General features: G+C 33.4%; 1 protein-coding gene across 3 annotated transcripts in view; it reads left to right on the forward strand.

The window, feature by feature from the left end:
- Positions 1-9,801, forward strand: part of Stat92E (Signal transducer and transcription activator Stat92E) — a 41,099-nt gene extending 31,298 nt beyond the window's left edge. For all 3 annotated transcript variants that reach the window (XM_028307046.1, XM_028307047.1, XM_028307051.1), the window contains 2 exons: positions 8,084-8,217; positions 8,908-9,801. In XM_028307046.1, the coding sequence (XP_028162847.1) occupies positions 8,084-8,216 (133 nt within the window). In that variant the 3' untranslated portion in view covers position 8,217; positions 8,908-9,801. The remainder of the gene's footprint in view (positions 1-8,083; positions 8,218-8,907) is intronic.
- Positions 9,802-14,038: the final 4,237 nt, after the last annotated feature.

A 14,038-nucleotide genomic window follows, 5' to 3' on the forward strand; every position in this document is an offset into this window, starting at 1 on the left:
GATATTTGTTTTTATTCGCGAACGAAATGTCTGAACAACGGCGACAATTTTATTTCGATTCAAATTTATTCCTTACGCTCGATTTATTGTGGGCAAAAGAAGGAGTGCGCTGCCCGCTCGTTGCCCGCTCCCTCGCCGCTGCCCGCTCGTTGCCCGCTGCCGCCCCGCTGCCGCGCCGCTGTTTTCGAGAACCGGTCTATTTGATTTTACGCATAAGATCCTGCCGCTCCCGCCCCGCCGCCGCTCCCGCGCCGCTGCCCGCTAAGTTCGAGGCTGAGGCCTAAGAGCGGGGGCTAGAAGCTATAAAACGCTATATTATTATGTTAATAAGGTCTAATTGGTCACCTAAATCTTGCTTATAAATGTGATTGGTAAAAAATCTATTATAAATTTATCATTCTGTCGTCGTGTTGGAAAAATGCATAACTTGCATTCTGTGAAATTCGAATAAAAAACGATTAACGAACAATGAAGGAGTGCTTCGACACGTATTCAATACAAATCAAATCAATTAGGGCCTAGTTGAATTGACCAACAGTCACTCAAAAAGTGACTTTTTGAGCCTAGTAACTAGGCTATATTCATCCCACTGTTGGACCATAGCTTGATTTCAGATCTTTTTGAGTTGTGCCCGTATACGTTTTAAATCGACAGAATAATAATATTCATGTCAATTTTCGCACTTAAATATTAAACCAATACAAGCTTCTAGCCCCTTGTGTTCAGTGATCAACACTGGCATGTATACTTGTCAAATATTGAACCGTATCCCGTTGTATTAAAGTTCAATTTGCCAAAAGTGGACATTCCTGTGTTGATTGCACGTGTAAGCGAACCCTCGGCCAAAGTACTGTTTTCCGTGCCCCTGGGCTTTTATGCTATTTGACGGTAGATTAAAAATAATTAGGGTTATTGATCGATGTCGTAGTACCACGGATAATACGTAATTTTATATACAGAGTGTATAAAAATCATATCTAATCAAAAAAGGGTGATTATATTGCTCAAATTATTCAAGCAATATGTTACCATTTTTTGATTGGATGGTTTTTACATGCTGTATTTTAATATAAATCGTTACACAAGGCACATGTTTTTATCATATATATTTTATAATTCGTAAGTTTATATTGTATATTTTATAATTATACTCTTATTATATGCATATTTCTGTATACTATATTCACGCTATATTAAAAATTTGCTCTCAAAAAAACGTGGTACATGTTATGGAGTATTAAAATTATGTACTAAGTATTATTTATTGCATTTAAATGTCCAAAATATTGGATATACAAAATTATATATCTGTAGGACGAATGAGGGTTTATATACACCCATTTTCATATCAAAAAGTTTAAGTAAATACTAAAACTAGGTCTTAAACTAATGATTAGAAGAATTTAATTCTATTGGTATATTTTTTCTCGTATACTAAAGTTGGGTTTCGGACACTAAAAAATATGTTAAAAATTATATCACTAGTTACAATGGAAAAAATTAATCTAAAATTTTCTATATTTTTCGGCTGCTCATAAAATGTAGTAAAAAAATATATATCTAAATATACACGACTATTAATATAATTATACGTCAATTATACCATCAGAACAAAAAAAAACATAGTAAAAACCGCCCCATACATTCGTCCTGTACTGTGATCTGGAATATTGGAACAGTATTAATTATACTAAAATTAATGTAAGTTTTAAATTTATAAAAATCAGGCGCTCAATATAAAAAAATACTAGTATTATACAAAGAAATTGGAGGCTTTTTTTTACAAAATGTCAGTATTACCACAGATAAAAAAGCAATCTTGTGAAATCACTTCAGCTTACGAATATTGTGAACCTAGTGATTGAAATTGGTCTCAAATCAAATCAAATCATTTATTTGTAAAACATAGATAAATGTGGAAAATAATGTTTGGTATACAGCGTATGTAGGTAGGTGTTGACAGAAGTAGGTAGGAACAATATTTAACACGTTAATGAACAAAAGAATTCTAATCAATTTGAAACTTATTTTAAGGGTACTTAAGTTCAACATCTAAATGTTTTTGATTCAAAAAAAGCATAGACTTAGGAAAAAATAACTATATTTAGTTTAAAATTCCATCTTGTGCGAAAATGAATGAAGCCTTCAGGGTGTATACGAATTTAATTTACAAAACGTACAGGTTTAAATAAAAAACAACGACTGAAAAGAAATAGAAGAAAATGACCAATAAATCGACTGAGAAGGGTACTATGGGACAAGTAGCTAGACAAAATTAAAAAATATTTTCACATCGAATTACATTGAAAGTTAATATCTTTGTACAGCATGACTCGTTGAATGGTTGTTGTGGTTTTAAATTAAAAAAAAAATGGAACCTATTATGAAGCGCTGCAGCTTAGGGCAAATCATCTTTTGCCTCTGGTAAATTAAAGTCATGCCTTGAGTAGTAGAGACTAAATGACTTACGCCCGTATTTACAAACATCACTATGAGGTCTCACAGTGCGCGTGGACGCACAGGGTGATACACGAACCAATCACAGAGCTCTATTCAACGCTGCGCGTTCAATTTGCTGCTTCACTTAAGCACGCATCGTTTGTGAATACGTGCGTTAATAATGAAGACGAAACACCCTATACCACTGGTATTTAACAAGTCACGTTGTATTCTCGACCGAAATAAAACAATATCCATTATTATAATTATTCTATTATTGCGGTGGAGTGGTTTATTAATATGTATATGTTTTATAATTATTTACTAGCTTGTTATGAAATTATATTATAATCAGTATTGGATTGTTATATAGGAATCGGCGAATGTTAGATAGATAGGGAAATGTTGAAAGGAAATTATATTTCATTTATAGTAAATGCATTTATGACGAAAATTAATCATGGAATTGCATTTGTTCACGTTTGACGTTAATAATGGATAGAAAAGGGTTTAATCGGAACATAAGTGGTTAAATATAATTGGTTGATTGTCGGTTGAATGCTAAAGTTGAAAAAAAGTTTTGTAATGCTGTCATGAATACTTAATTAGTGTTAGCCATAAAATAAATGAAAAAAAAAATGATGTGGAAAAAAGAATGAACAAAGTTCGCATAGGTGAATCAAAAATATATCTAGCCGGCAATCTTTTAAAAATGTAATATTTTAAAAAATTGTGACAGCATTGCAAAACTATTATAATTAGGTCTCATTCGGGCTAGAAAATGCCAAAGTAAGGTTCTACTTATTAATTATAATCAATTTAGAATAAAATCCATCATCGAACAACCGTCCTTCTATAATTATTTTATATAAACTCCTTTATGAGCACATATACTTAATTCTTCGTTGTTTTACAATTGTTGAAAACAAAACGAAGTTTCTTTTGTAATTTTCGGGTCCACATAAACGCATTTCTCTTATATTTTAATTATATTTAGATATATTAAATGTTAATGTTACAATTATTAATAATGAGGAATAATAAGACATCTCTTTTTTCTGTGTGCGAAAAAAAGTAGGGAGATAAAAAAAAACAAGATATTTTGGCGTAGTTTTGCGATTAAGGTAATATTAGTTTTAAGTTTCCGTCGCAAACGTTGATTCTGACAATACGATTTTTTTTCATGCGCATTTTGGTTTATCAAAATACGTTTATGAGAAAATTTTCGTTTGTTCTTTTGTAAATTCGGTGCTAATTATTTTAAACACTAAGTACAGCTTGATCATGACAATTTATTATTATTTTTAATTAAATTTATATATTCTCTAGCTATACATATAATTGCACAAAAATATAATTACGTGAATAATTGTTTCCATTAAATATTATAATCTTAGTGTAGGCATAATTTTAAAACTGCTTTATCTGTTATAATATCTGATGTTTAACAGATGAAAAACTGTCAGATGGTTGAAAATTGGTTAAGATAACGCCCGTATTCACCAACGTTACTATGAGGTCTCACAGTGTGCGTGGACGCACAGGGTGACACGAACCAATCACAGAGCTTTGATCAACGCTGTGCGTTCGATTTGCTACTTTACTTAAGCAAGCATCGTTTGTGAATACGGGCGTAAGTCTTAAGTCCATGCCACATAGCCAAGAGCTTATCCAAAGTGTGAATCTACTTTACTATATTGTTATTATATGAGTATACGCTCAATATTCAACGGAACACCAAACCTAGTAGTGTGGCCTAGCCTCCGTTACCGAAGCAATGGTAAAACTGACTCATTGACACGCTAGCCATACGTTATAGGGGACCGATTTTCTTGTGAAATATGTCATTGTAAAGAGGTTGGATTAGTCCCAATAGCTTCTGATCATTTGAATATTCGAAGAAAATCCATCCATCCGAATTTCTTAGTAAGATTAAGGTAAAATACTGGATACTTAACTTGTAACTTAGTACTTAATTTATCTTCGTATTTATTTGAAATAGGAATCGATACTGTTCTGATGGTTTTATAGTTCCAAAATACTGAACTGTCCTATCCATGACATTAACAGTGGGGCGCCACCGTCAATACCGGATCGCTGGTTTCGATTTTTGCCGTGTTGGATACTATATAGTTGAACGATGGTAGCGCCCCCTGTCATTGAGTTTGGTGGGACAGTTCAGCGTGGGTCATCTATACAGGGTGGAAACGATAAGTGATCTCACTCGATTATTTCTAAACTATACAAGATATTGAAAAACTGGTTACTGATCCTGAAAGTGCTTGATGAGCTCTTTTAAACGGTATCAATAATAGGTTACAGAATAAACTGGAACTACCCGAAAATTCAATGTTTTCAGCTTCCATACATTTGGTAAAGTTACATAATATTAAAAACTACACAAGATATCGCATGACTAGTTAGAAAGAATGATTTATTTGGCACACAAAAAGAAACAATAAATCAGGACATTAATATGGAAATAAAAATAAAAAAATTACAATAACAATAATAATACTTATAAATGTCTATAGAGGCGATGTGCCAAAAAGGACGCCCACTCAGTATATCCAGCCAGCTAAATGCATGGCTGGACACTGATTTTCAGTGGACGCCTTGGGCGTATGGGCATGCTGTGTTATAAAACTAATCAATAGAACGAAAAAAATAAAAAAAATAAAAAATAAAATAAAACAATAATAATAATGAGCTCCAAAGCGTACAACATAAGTTACTGATCCTAAAAGTGCTTCACGAGCTCTATCCAACGGTATCAATAATAGCTTACAGAATAAATTGGATCTATCCAAAAATGCAGTGTTTCCATCTTCCATACATTTAGTACTATCACAGTCATGGCACTCATCTCTTGATAATATTATAGCAAGTAAAGCCTAAAACTAATCTTATCCACAAATAATTTTAAATAAGATGCAAGTTCCGAGTTTATTTAACTGACTTTTTAAGTTTATTATTTAACAAAAAATAAATAACACTTCTAATATTGTGTGGTTGGCATACATTTAGTATGGAAGCTGGAAACATTGAATTTTCGGATAGTTCCAGTTTATTCTGTAACCTATTATTGGTACCGTTTGAAAGAGCTCGTGAAGCACTTTCAGGATCTGTAACCAGTTTTTCAATATCTTGTATAGTTTAGAAATAATCGAATGAGATCACTTATCGTTTCCACCCTGTATACTAGAAATCGAGCTATAAATGACGGATGTCAATCTGTCAAGATGTTAATCACGATTAATCTAATGTTTGTGTCACAAGAGAATCGCTCCCCTCAGTGTTTCGTAATAAATCAGCGAAGCGAAAACGAATCTAGCGTTGTCTAGATGCCCTGCTCTAGGCAGTGTGGCATCGGCCTTAGCTGTGTTAGTATACAAGTACTTGATCATTCAATTGTTGGACATATTTTATTGGTCAATTACAATTGTCAAAGTTTACGCATTTAGACCTAGTTGTATAGTTATTGGCTAACGAATTTATATAATAATGGATGTGACTATTATAAGTATAATCCCAATAGAAATTGACAAAAAGTCTTGTCCCTTAGGCCCAGAACAGAAGGTGAAACGCAACTGCAACGAAACTGCAACTTTCTGATGATTCTGAAGAATGAAACTGAAACTGTAAGTTTCAAGCTGGTCGCGTCATGTGTGGTCTCTCAACGGACGCTATGGCAGAAACTTAGATGCAACTCAAAAGTAACTAGCAGTTGCAGTTTCGTTGCAGTTGCGTTTCTCCGTCTGTTCTGGGACTTGGAGAGCTCACAGTCGAACGATATTATGTCTGCGACTGCTTGCGATAGTCGTAAGCGACGATCAGCGACTGTCGAGGACAGTCTCCGACTCGCGCCTCTTGCTGTTATGACATGTTGACACTCTTATTATACGTTAATGACTGCCCGTCTTCAAGAGTCGCGCATCGGAGACAGTCGGCTGTATTCGCGATGCCTAATAATGATGCTGGCCTAAAACTCAGAATCAAGGCTTTTTTTTGCTACAACTTTTTTGTCAACTTCTCTTGGGAGTTTTGACTAGTTAATATTTTTAGCGTAAGACGTCATCTCGTGGGATTTGAATCCTCACTCGCGGTCGCTTACGGATTTGTTAGAGCCTTGTATCTGATATTTTAATACTCGTTTGACAGCTGTTAAACTGACATCTGTCAAAAAGACAGATGTCAAACGTGAGAAACCTGTTGTCAAATATGTGGCTAGTGTCTTTGTCCAGCTTTTTAAAATGTACGCAAAGGCAACGAATATTGTGATTAAAATGCTGTTACGAAATCTACAACTGTTTTATAAATTATTGAATTATCACTCCGCGTAGATCGGTGTTGTAGTTGCAAAATGTGTCTTGAAATAACTGTTTAAAGATTCAATTTGTAATGTTATCAATAGACTAGTTTTCAGATAATTCAGATACAAGGTGATCGATGTTTTTACATAACTGATCTTTGACTATACATGACAATGTTGGATGTATGTATGTTTTCAATGTATTTGTATACAATTATATGTGAGATTTCAAAATTGTATCTTTTTATTGTTACGTTGGAAAAAATGTAAGTAAATGCAAGTAGCGAAGCGGTGGGTGTCTGACAACAGCCAGCTCGTCAACTTCAAACAAATTCCTCAATAAATTATGAAACTTATTCCAAGGAATTAAAGTAAAATAAAATAAATAAAGTAATAAATGCTTGCGTACAATCAGCTTCAAATACGCACCACCCAAAGTGGTCAAAAAGTATACAACACAACTTTATTCCAATGTAACAAAGACGTGTTTCGAACTTTTTGTCTACTTTGGGTGACACGAACTATTTGATACTGACTATACAGCGACTGTTGGCAGTAAATTTGACATTTTGTATACCACCGCTTCGCGTTATTTTTCCGCAGCAGTTATTTTATTTATGGAAATTATTTTTATTAATTTACCACAAGACATTTTTTCCAACAACACAAACCTATCGCGAAAATGCAACACAGACGGTCGTTTCAGATTTTTGTAGTATTTTTTATATTTAAGTTGTAATGTAAAGTTTAAATTCGCTTTGTAATTGAGCTAGCATTGTCTGTGCTGACATTTTGGCGAGAGGACGTAGGAATGTTTCTGTCTCACGACCGTACCACTAATGTGTTGCATTTTCTTTCTTTCCCGATCCTGTGACTCTTCGACGACGGTTCTACACACACAAACACACAACGAAATACATATAAAAATATCACCCATATAATTAATAATTTTGCAATACACACATAAAACGCAAACCTCTCGCATATTACAAAACCGCAAAAAACAATCGAAAATATGTTATCACAACGCTTTGCACTATAACATTTTTACCATAAACTCTCAACTCCATAACACCTGAATCACGAAAACACCACTCCAAAACACTTGCACCACAAATACTTCAAAAACTTCACTTCACTCCACTTACACCACAACCACTTCACTCCACTCCACTTGAACCACACTTCACTCCGCTTGAACGATAAACACCACTATTTCACTCACACCACAAACATTTAAATTAAAACTACTTGCACAAAAAACACTTTAAAACACCCCCATCACAAATACACCACAACCACTCCACTCGTACCACAAACACTGGACCACAGCTGCTTCAGCGCGGCCACTCCTGCTCCCACCGAGTCCACTTTCATGGACAGCGAGTTGTTCGAGCAGATGCGAGCGTTCGATGCTGAAGGCTTCGATGACTTCAACATCTACGACTCCATGGCCATGAAATGATGTGAGTACCCTTTTGTATATTTCTACCAGTAGTTACTAGTCTGTCTTTCCTTAACTTCGAACTCCTCCTATGGTCGAGGACAGTGCAAATTACACGATTGCTTAGGGCTTAGTTTCCCAAACTATGGGTTTACTTACACATTGAGCGGGCCCTGTCTATAGAACGACACACCACCTTACCGATCCGCTGGGCAGCGGGCGAAATTTCCTGGTGGGTCCCGAGTTTGGGAACTTGTATTAGATGAGTCGTAGCCCAGACAACTTTGGGAACCACTTGCTTAGGGCATCTCGTCATAGAGTTTGGTGGGAAGGCACATAGGTGTGGATTGCTTAGTGCAAATCGGCATAACTAGCATTGAATAACCGCGTAACTGGCTCAGTTTAGATTTAGCGGGCATTGCACGTAAGATTCTGATTGGTAGTCACCATTTTAACAGGTGTTGAAATAGTTGTAGCACCTTCTATCTGCACTGCGGTATTGTCTACCAATGCTAGTTACGCAGATTTTCACTGTCTTCGACGCTATGTTCTTATTCATTTTATTGCGAAAACAATAATAGTTTTAACTTTTTGGGGGACCAACTTAGCTTTCACTGGTTGAGTTTTTATTGGAGGCCAAGCCGTAGATCCTGGCTATTATAGCTGGCGGATGAAAGTAAATTCGTTCTACGATGTATACTTTATTTTCCAGGTGACCTGCAGTAAGTGGAGAGTTAACCCTAATTATATTTAGTTGTAGTTTTGAGTCAATTGTAATAAGAGCTATAATCGCGTGGCATATTTACAAGTTGTTTTATTATACGTAGTTTTATTCGTGCCATAGATGTTCTGAGATGTCTATAATATTATGTCAATAATATGTTATATATCAGCATCAGTGCCTTCCCTTATATGTTTAACATTTCAATTTATTTCTATCTATATTATATTAGATGTTTATTTGCAAGATAATGTTTTTTATATAAGATTTTAAACCATTAGAGATTGATTTATGACCTTGATTAAATATGTATTGTATAGGATGTTAAGTTTTAAAACAGAAAATTTACAAAACGCGCATTTTTTTTCTCGGAATATACCACAGATATTTAATATTTTGAATGACAATAAAATAGAGACAGATAACATTACAGTTCCATTTTTTGCTCAAGGCGCAATTTTGAGTTAACTATTTCTACAATAAAATAAATACCATCTCTTACATCCTGTATTATACATTTAGCAGAACTTGGAATTCGTCCTATCTTATAAGAAGAAAATAAAATATAATTATGAACATTATACAAAATATATTTACACGAAAAAGATTTTAAACAGCTGTGCTTGTTATTGCAATTTTTAATTATATATTTACGTAAGTATGCGCAGATTTTAACCAATCAAAGTATAATCGAATGTTGCCTTCTTTGTAGAGTTGTTGACACTCAAATTATATTGACACGAACTTTTTATGATACATTTCCTTATATTTTAAATGTCAATTCAAACCCATGACGTCATTTTGGTCTGCTGACTAAAAGTAATGTCACAGTCATTGACAATTATTAATGAAATATAGTGTCAACTCAGTTATAGTATGTATTGTCGTATAATAAAATAATAACAAAGTTAATGATGGTTTTAAGATTGCTTGCAATGCACACTAATAAATATATAAAATCTATTAGTAGTAAAATATATTATGTAGTAAAGAAAAAATATTTTTAATGAACTATGGCAGCATTTTTTTCTTATATAAATCTATATATTTTATGCAGAGATGATATAGTTGCGAATACAAATAATCATTTTAAAAATATTAAACTTATGCATTTATATTTTTTGTTGCTAAGTATACCGGTAAAAAACCCGTTGAATGTATACAAATATTTTATAATTCTGTATACATTATGTGTCATAGCTCTAGCTTTTATTATTTTTATGTTTTATTATTTCTTTATTCAATTTGATATTTTTGACTATCAGTTTGGCGCAAACTGTGTTACTAGTGACATCTATGTTTTTTGACTATTTTGTCCCTACGGAATCGACACTGTATATGTATAATATAGAATCTAGTGTAAAATACTTCCGCAAAAGGGTATGATGACACCACAACCATTTACTTTCAGTGTTCTCTCTCTTTTGCAGTCAAAGTAACTGAATTCATTTTTATTGACATTTTTCTAACAATAAAATATAATATGCATTTTGAAAAAAGATTTCTTAAGAAGATTCTTAACTAACTTGAAAAAAATATCCAAACTAATTAAATTAAAATAAAGTGATATTCTTATTATTTTTTTCATATTCCAGAAAAACTAAACGTCTCTTTTGTAATATTATGGTTTTTATGGGAAAGTCTGTTGGACCATATAGTTATGGTGTCATTGCCTCTATTGGAGGAATCTTTGTACAATAATATCACGAAGTTAATTATTAATATAAAATATATAAATGCACTAACGCTGTATCACTTTTTGGTGTGCTTTCAACGTATTCGATGTTATATGTTTTACGAAATATTATGTGGTTATAAGAAACGTAGGATGTTAAGAAAGTATGTAGGTAGTTTGTTAAAGCACGACCAACACATTAAAGTTTTACCCTTTTAAAGGCAGGGAATATAATTATTTCCCACCATATTTCGAACCTTAGTATCTGGTCCAAAATTAATTAAAAATTAAAATTTGCTGTGTCCTAAGGCTCAACTCATATATTAGGAAACTGTCTAGTGATTTTTAAAGATGTAGAGATTTCACATGAATTTTTGTGATATGGAGAGGCCTTATTAATGGACGACAAAACGGGAATTTAGATTCTGTAATAATAACACGTTGCGTGTCGATCGACGGGGTTTTAGATCATTAAATTGGTTCATTTTTGGGGAACATTATTAAAATGAAATGTTTTGTAAAGTACCACTATTTATCTTGTAGACTCTTGACTTTTTTATTGGGTAAACGCTTTTTTGAACAGCCGCATTGCAAAAAAAAAAAATTAAAATAGTCTTCTACAAGGTTTTATCATTGTTAAATTCATTCAGACTCATGAAAGTTGCAAAATAAATATGTATAACCCGAAAATGTATTTGTGACGAGTGAAAAAATGAACAATACTTCCGCCTAAAAATTGACAGCGGACGTCAAATATTGTGCAGACACTAGCGCCACCAACACAAACTGAACTGTCAATTAATTAACCGTCGATCGACTTTGTAACTGTGAAAAACAAGGCAGGGTGTCAAAAATGGTGAAAAGGGATCGCAGACCAAGTAGTATCATATCCGTATTTTGCTAAATTCAATTATAATCTTCGGCCTATTTTTTGAAGTACTTAATTAAAATCTATTGTTCTAAATTTAGCCTAAACGTACCCCAATTGTTTTGTTAACCAGTTTAGTATTAATCAGTGCAATTTGACTGTACACAGTCAGCGTCAAATAGTTCTTGACACCTAAAGTAGCCAAAAAGTTCGCAACACCCAAAGTAGCCAAAACTTCCGCAACACGTCTGTTATAATAATAATAAATAAATATCCTTGGACATTTTACACTACGCTTCTAGTCCCTAACTAAGCAAAGCTTGTAATATGGGTACTAGACAACGGATATAAACATCATACTTCATTTTTTTTGTTACAATTGCAATAAGGTTGTCTTGTCAAATTGGCCACTTTGAGTGTCTAGAACTATTTGACGCTGACTGTATCTATTATAGATATAGTCTGGTCTGCGAGCACGTAGAATTTTGTCACTGCGGGCGCCCGTCGCACAGTTGCGACAGCAATATAATTACGCGCGAGCGATAAGTATGTAGCTTGGTGTCATTGGACAAAATTCTACGTGCTCACAGACCGGGCTTTACATATTATTATGTGTTACAAGCACTTGCAATTAATAAAGTAACGTCAATTACAAAATTATTGTATTAAAAATGGTCTAGGTGTGTTGATGTTGATGTTGGATGTTGTATAGTTGTTTAGAAAATTTATCGTTAAAACTAAATGTGAAATTATTGCTAACTTTCGAGTGTAAGTAAATATTTTATCTCTCACACCTGTGAGTGTTTTAGTGATAGAGTAGACCATTGATTTTTCATCGGCTGATAGTTTAGTCGGGCAGTTGATCAGTATGGGCATTTATGGAAGTGCGCACATTTCACCGATTCGATTTGGCCGATTCTTCATACAATTTAAAATCGGGCACAACTATTGGCCAACTAAAAATCGATGGTCTGCGCCTAGTCTAACGGATCTATCGAGACCATTATAGAAGTTATGAGTAGCATCGATATAACGACATCGAATTCATTATGATGGTCACACTAATGCTAGAGAAGTAACTGTAGAGTTTGAATTGTCGATAATTTATCCAGCCATCATTCGATCCATCCATAGAATTAACTAAAGATGCTACGATACGATCGCATGGTAGGTAACTCAACACATCGCATCGCAATTGCGTCGGCTATGTGCTAGATGTACAACTATCGATACTTACCGAGTGGCGCCACTTATAAAATATCGATGTTTTAGATATACAGCCTTTGCCTTTTGAGGGTTGTGAATTCGAACTATTGTAAATCGCTAAATATTGTAGTATCAAACGAACAATTCTCGCGTACAGTCAACGTCATTACATATATCGCACTTTTAGACAAAAGTGGCGCAACTCAAAATAATCCAAAAACTACATGAACTACTTTCTGTTCCTGAAAAAAGAAGTATTTTGGGTTGTTCTTGGTTAAAATGATGAATTGTAATTTCTAAAGGATTTTTTGTCATAAAAAATGAACTCTAGGTTCTACATAATATTATTGCTTCGCTCCTGGTTTTGGCTTACGTGTGACGCTTCGCAACGGAGCGAAGATTCTACCGGTCTAGAATGCGCGTAGGATCTTGTCGTTGATTGTAGACGACAAATGCATGGGATTATCGTTTAAAATCGATAAAGTTGCTCGATAAAACGATAATATAAAATTAATTAAAGACCAAACTGTAGATCATGTCTACATTACTGTGCAGTGGTGAAAACGTGAAAAAGAAAGTCCCGTCCATCGTGGCAAAAATATTTTTGAAATTTTCCAATTTTATATAAATTCCGATGTTTATATAAATTTGACGTTGACTGTACCGTGATAGCTATATTTTAGTGTGTATATTAAAATAATAACGTATATAAGTCTGTGTTCATGTTTTCGCTTGCGCACGCTACGATATTGAAATATTATTTTATATGCATTTCTTTTTCACAAAAAAAGTATAATATTTTAACTTCAGCAAAAATCTATTTTGGAACTATTCGGTATATTCTACATTATTCTTATATGATTATAAATTGTTTAAAAATCTTGACAACATATTATTTTAATTTGATATCTACTTCGGTTTAATGTAATTTTAAAAGTATGTATAAATTATACAGGGTGTCCCAAAACAATGGATAACCTTCTATCGATAGACCCTCACTATGGTTTCTATAAAATAAAGAAAAATAAAATAAAACCATCGATTTTGGGACACCCTGTATATGACTCTTAACCCGTCGACCGCAAGCTTATACCATGTTGATGTTTGCGCCTGGTTATACTTACATTGTAATAAAAATTATCTCTGTTGAAATTATTGTTTTATTTCATCCCTAAAAAGCTCCCATTTTGTAGAAGTAGATAAAATACACTATTAAATATTAAATACAATTTATTTTCCATACCATAAAAATTCAAATATCCAATTTTCATTATTACTTATAAATACATTTTATAAATTATATTAATTTATAATAAAAATGCAAATACATTAAATATTGCACCCAATAGATTTTTGAAAAGGGTCCACTTTAA

This window comes from Ostrinia furnacalis, unplaced genomic scaffold, assembly GCF_004193835.3.
Source record: "Ostrinia furnacalis isolate ACB-3 unplaced genomic scaffold, ASM419383v2 OfSCF2077, whole genome shotgun sequence".
Taxonomy (NCBI): domain Eukaryota; kingdom Metazoa; phylum Arthropoda; class Insecta; order Lepidoptera; family Crambidae; genus Ostrinia; species Ostrinia furnacalis.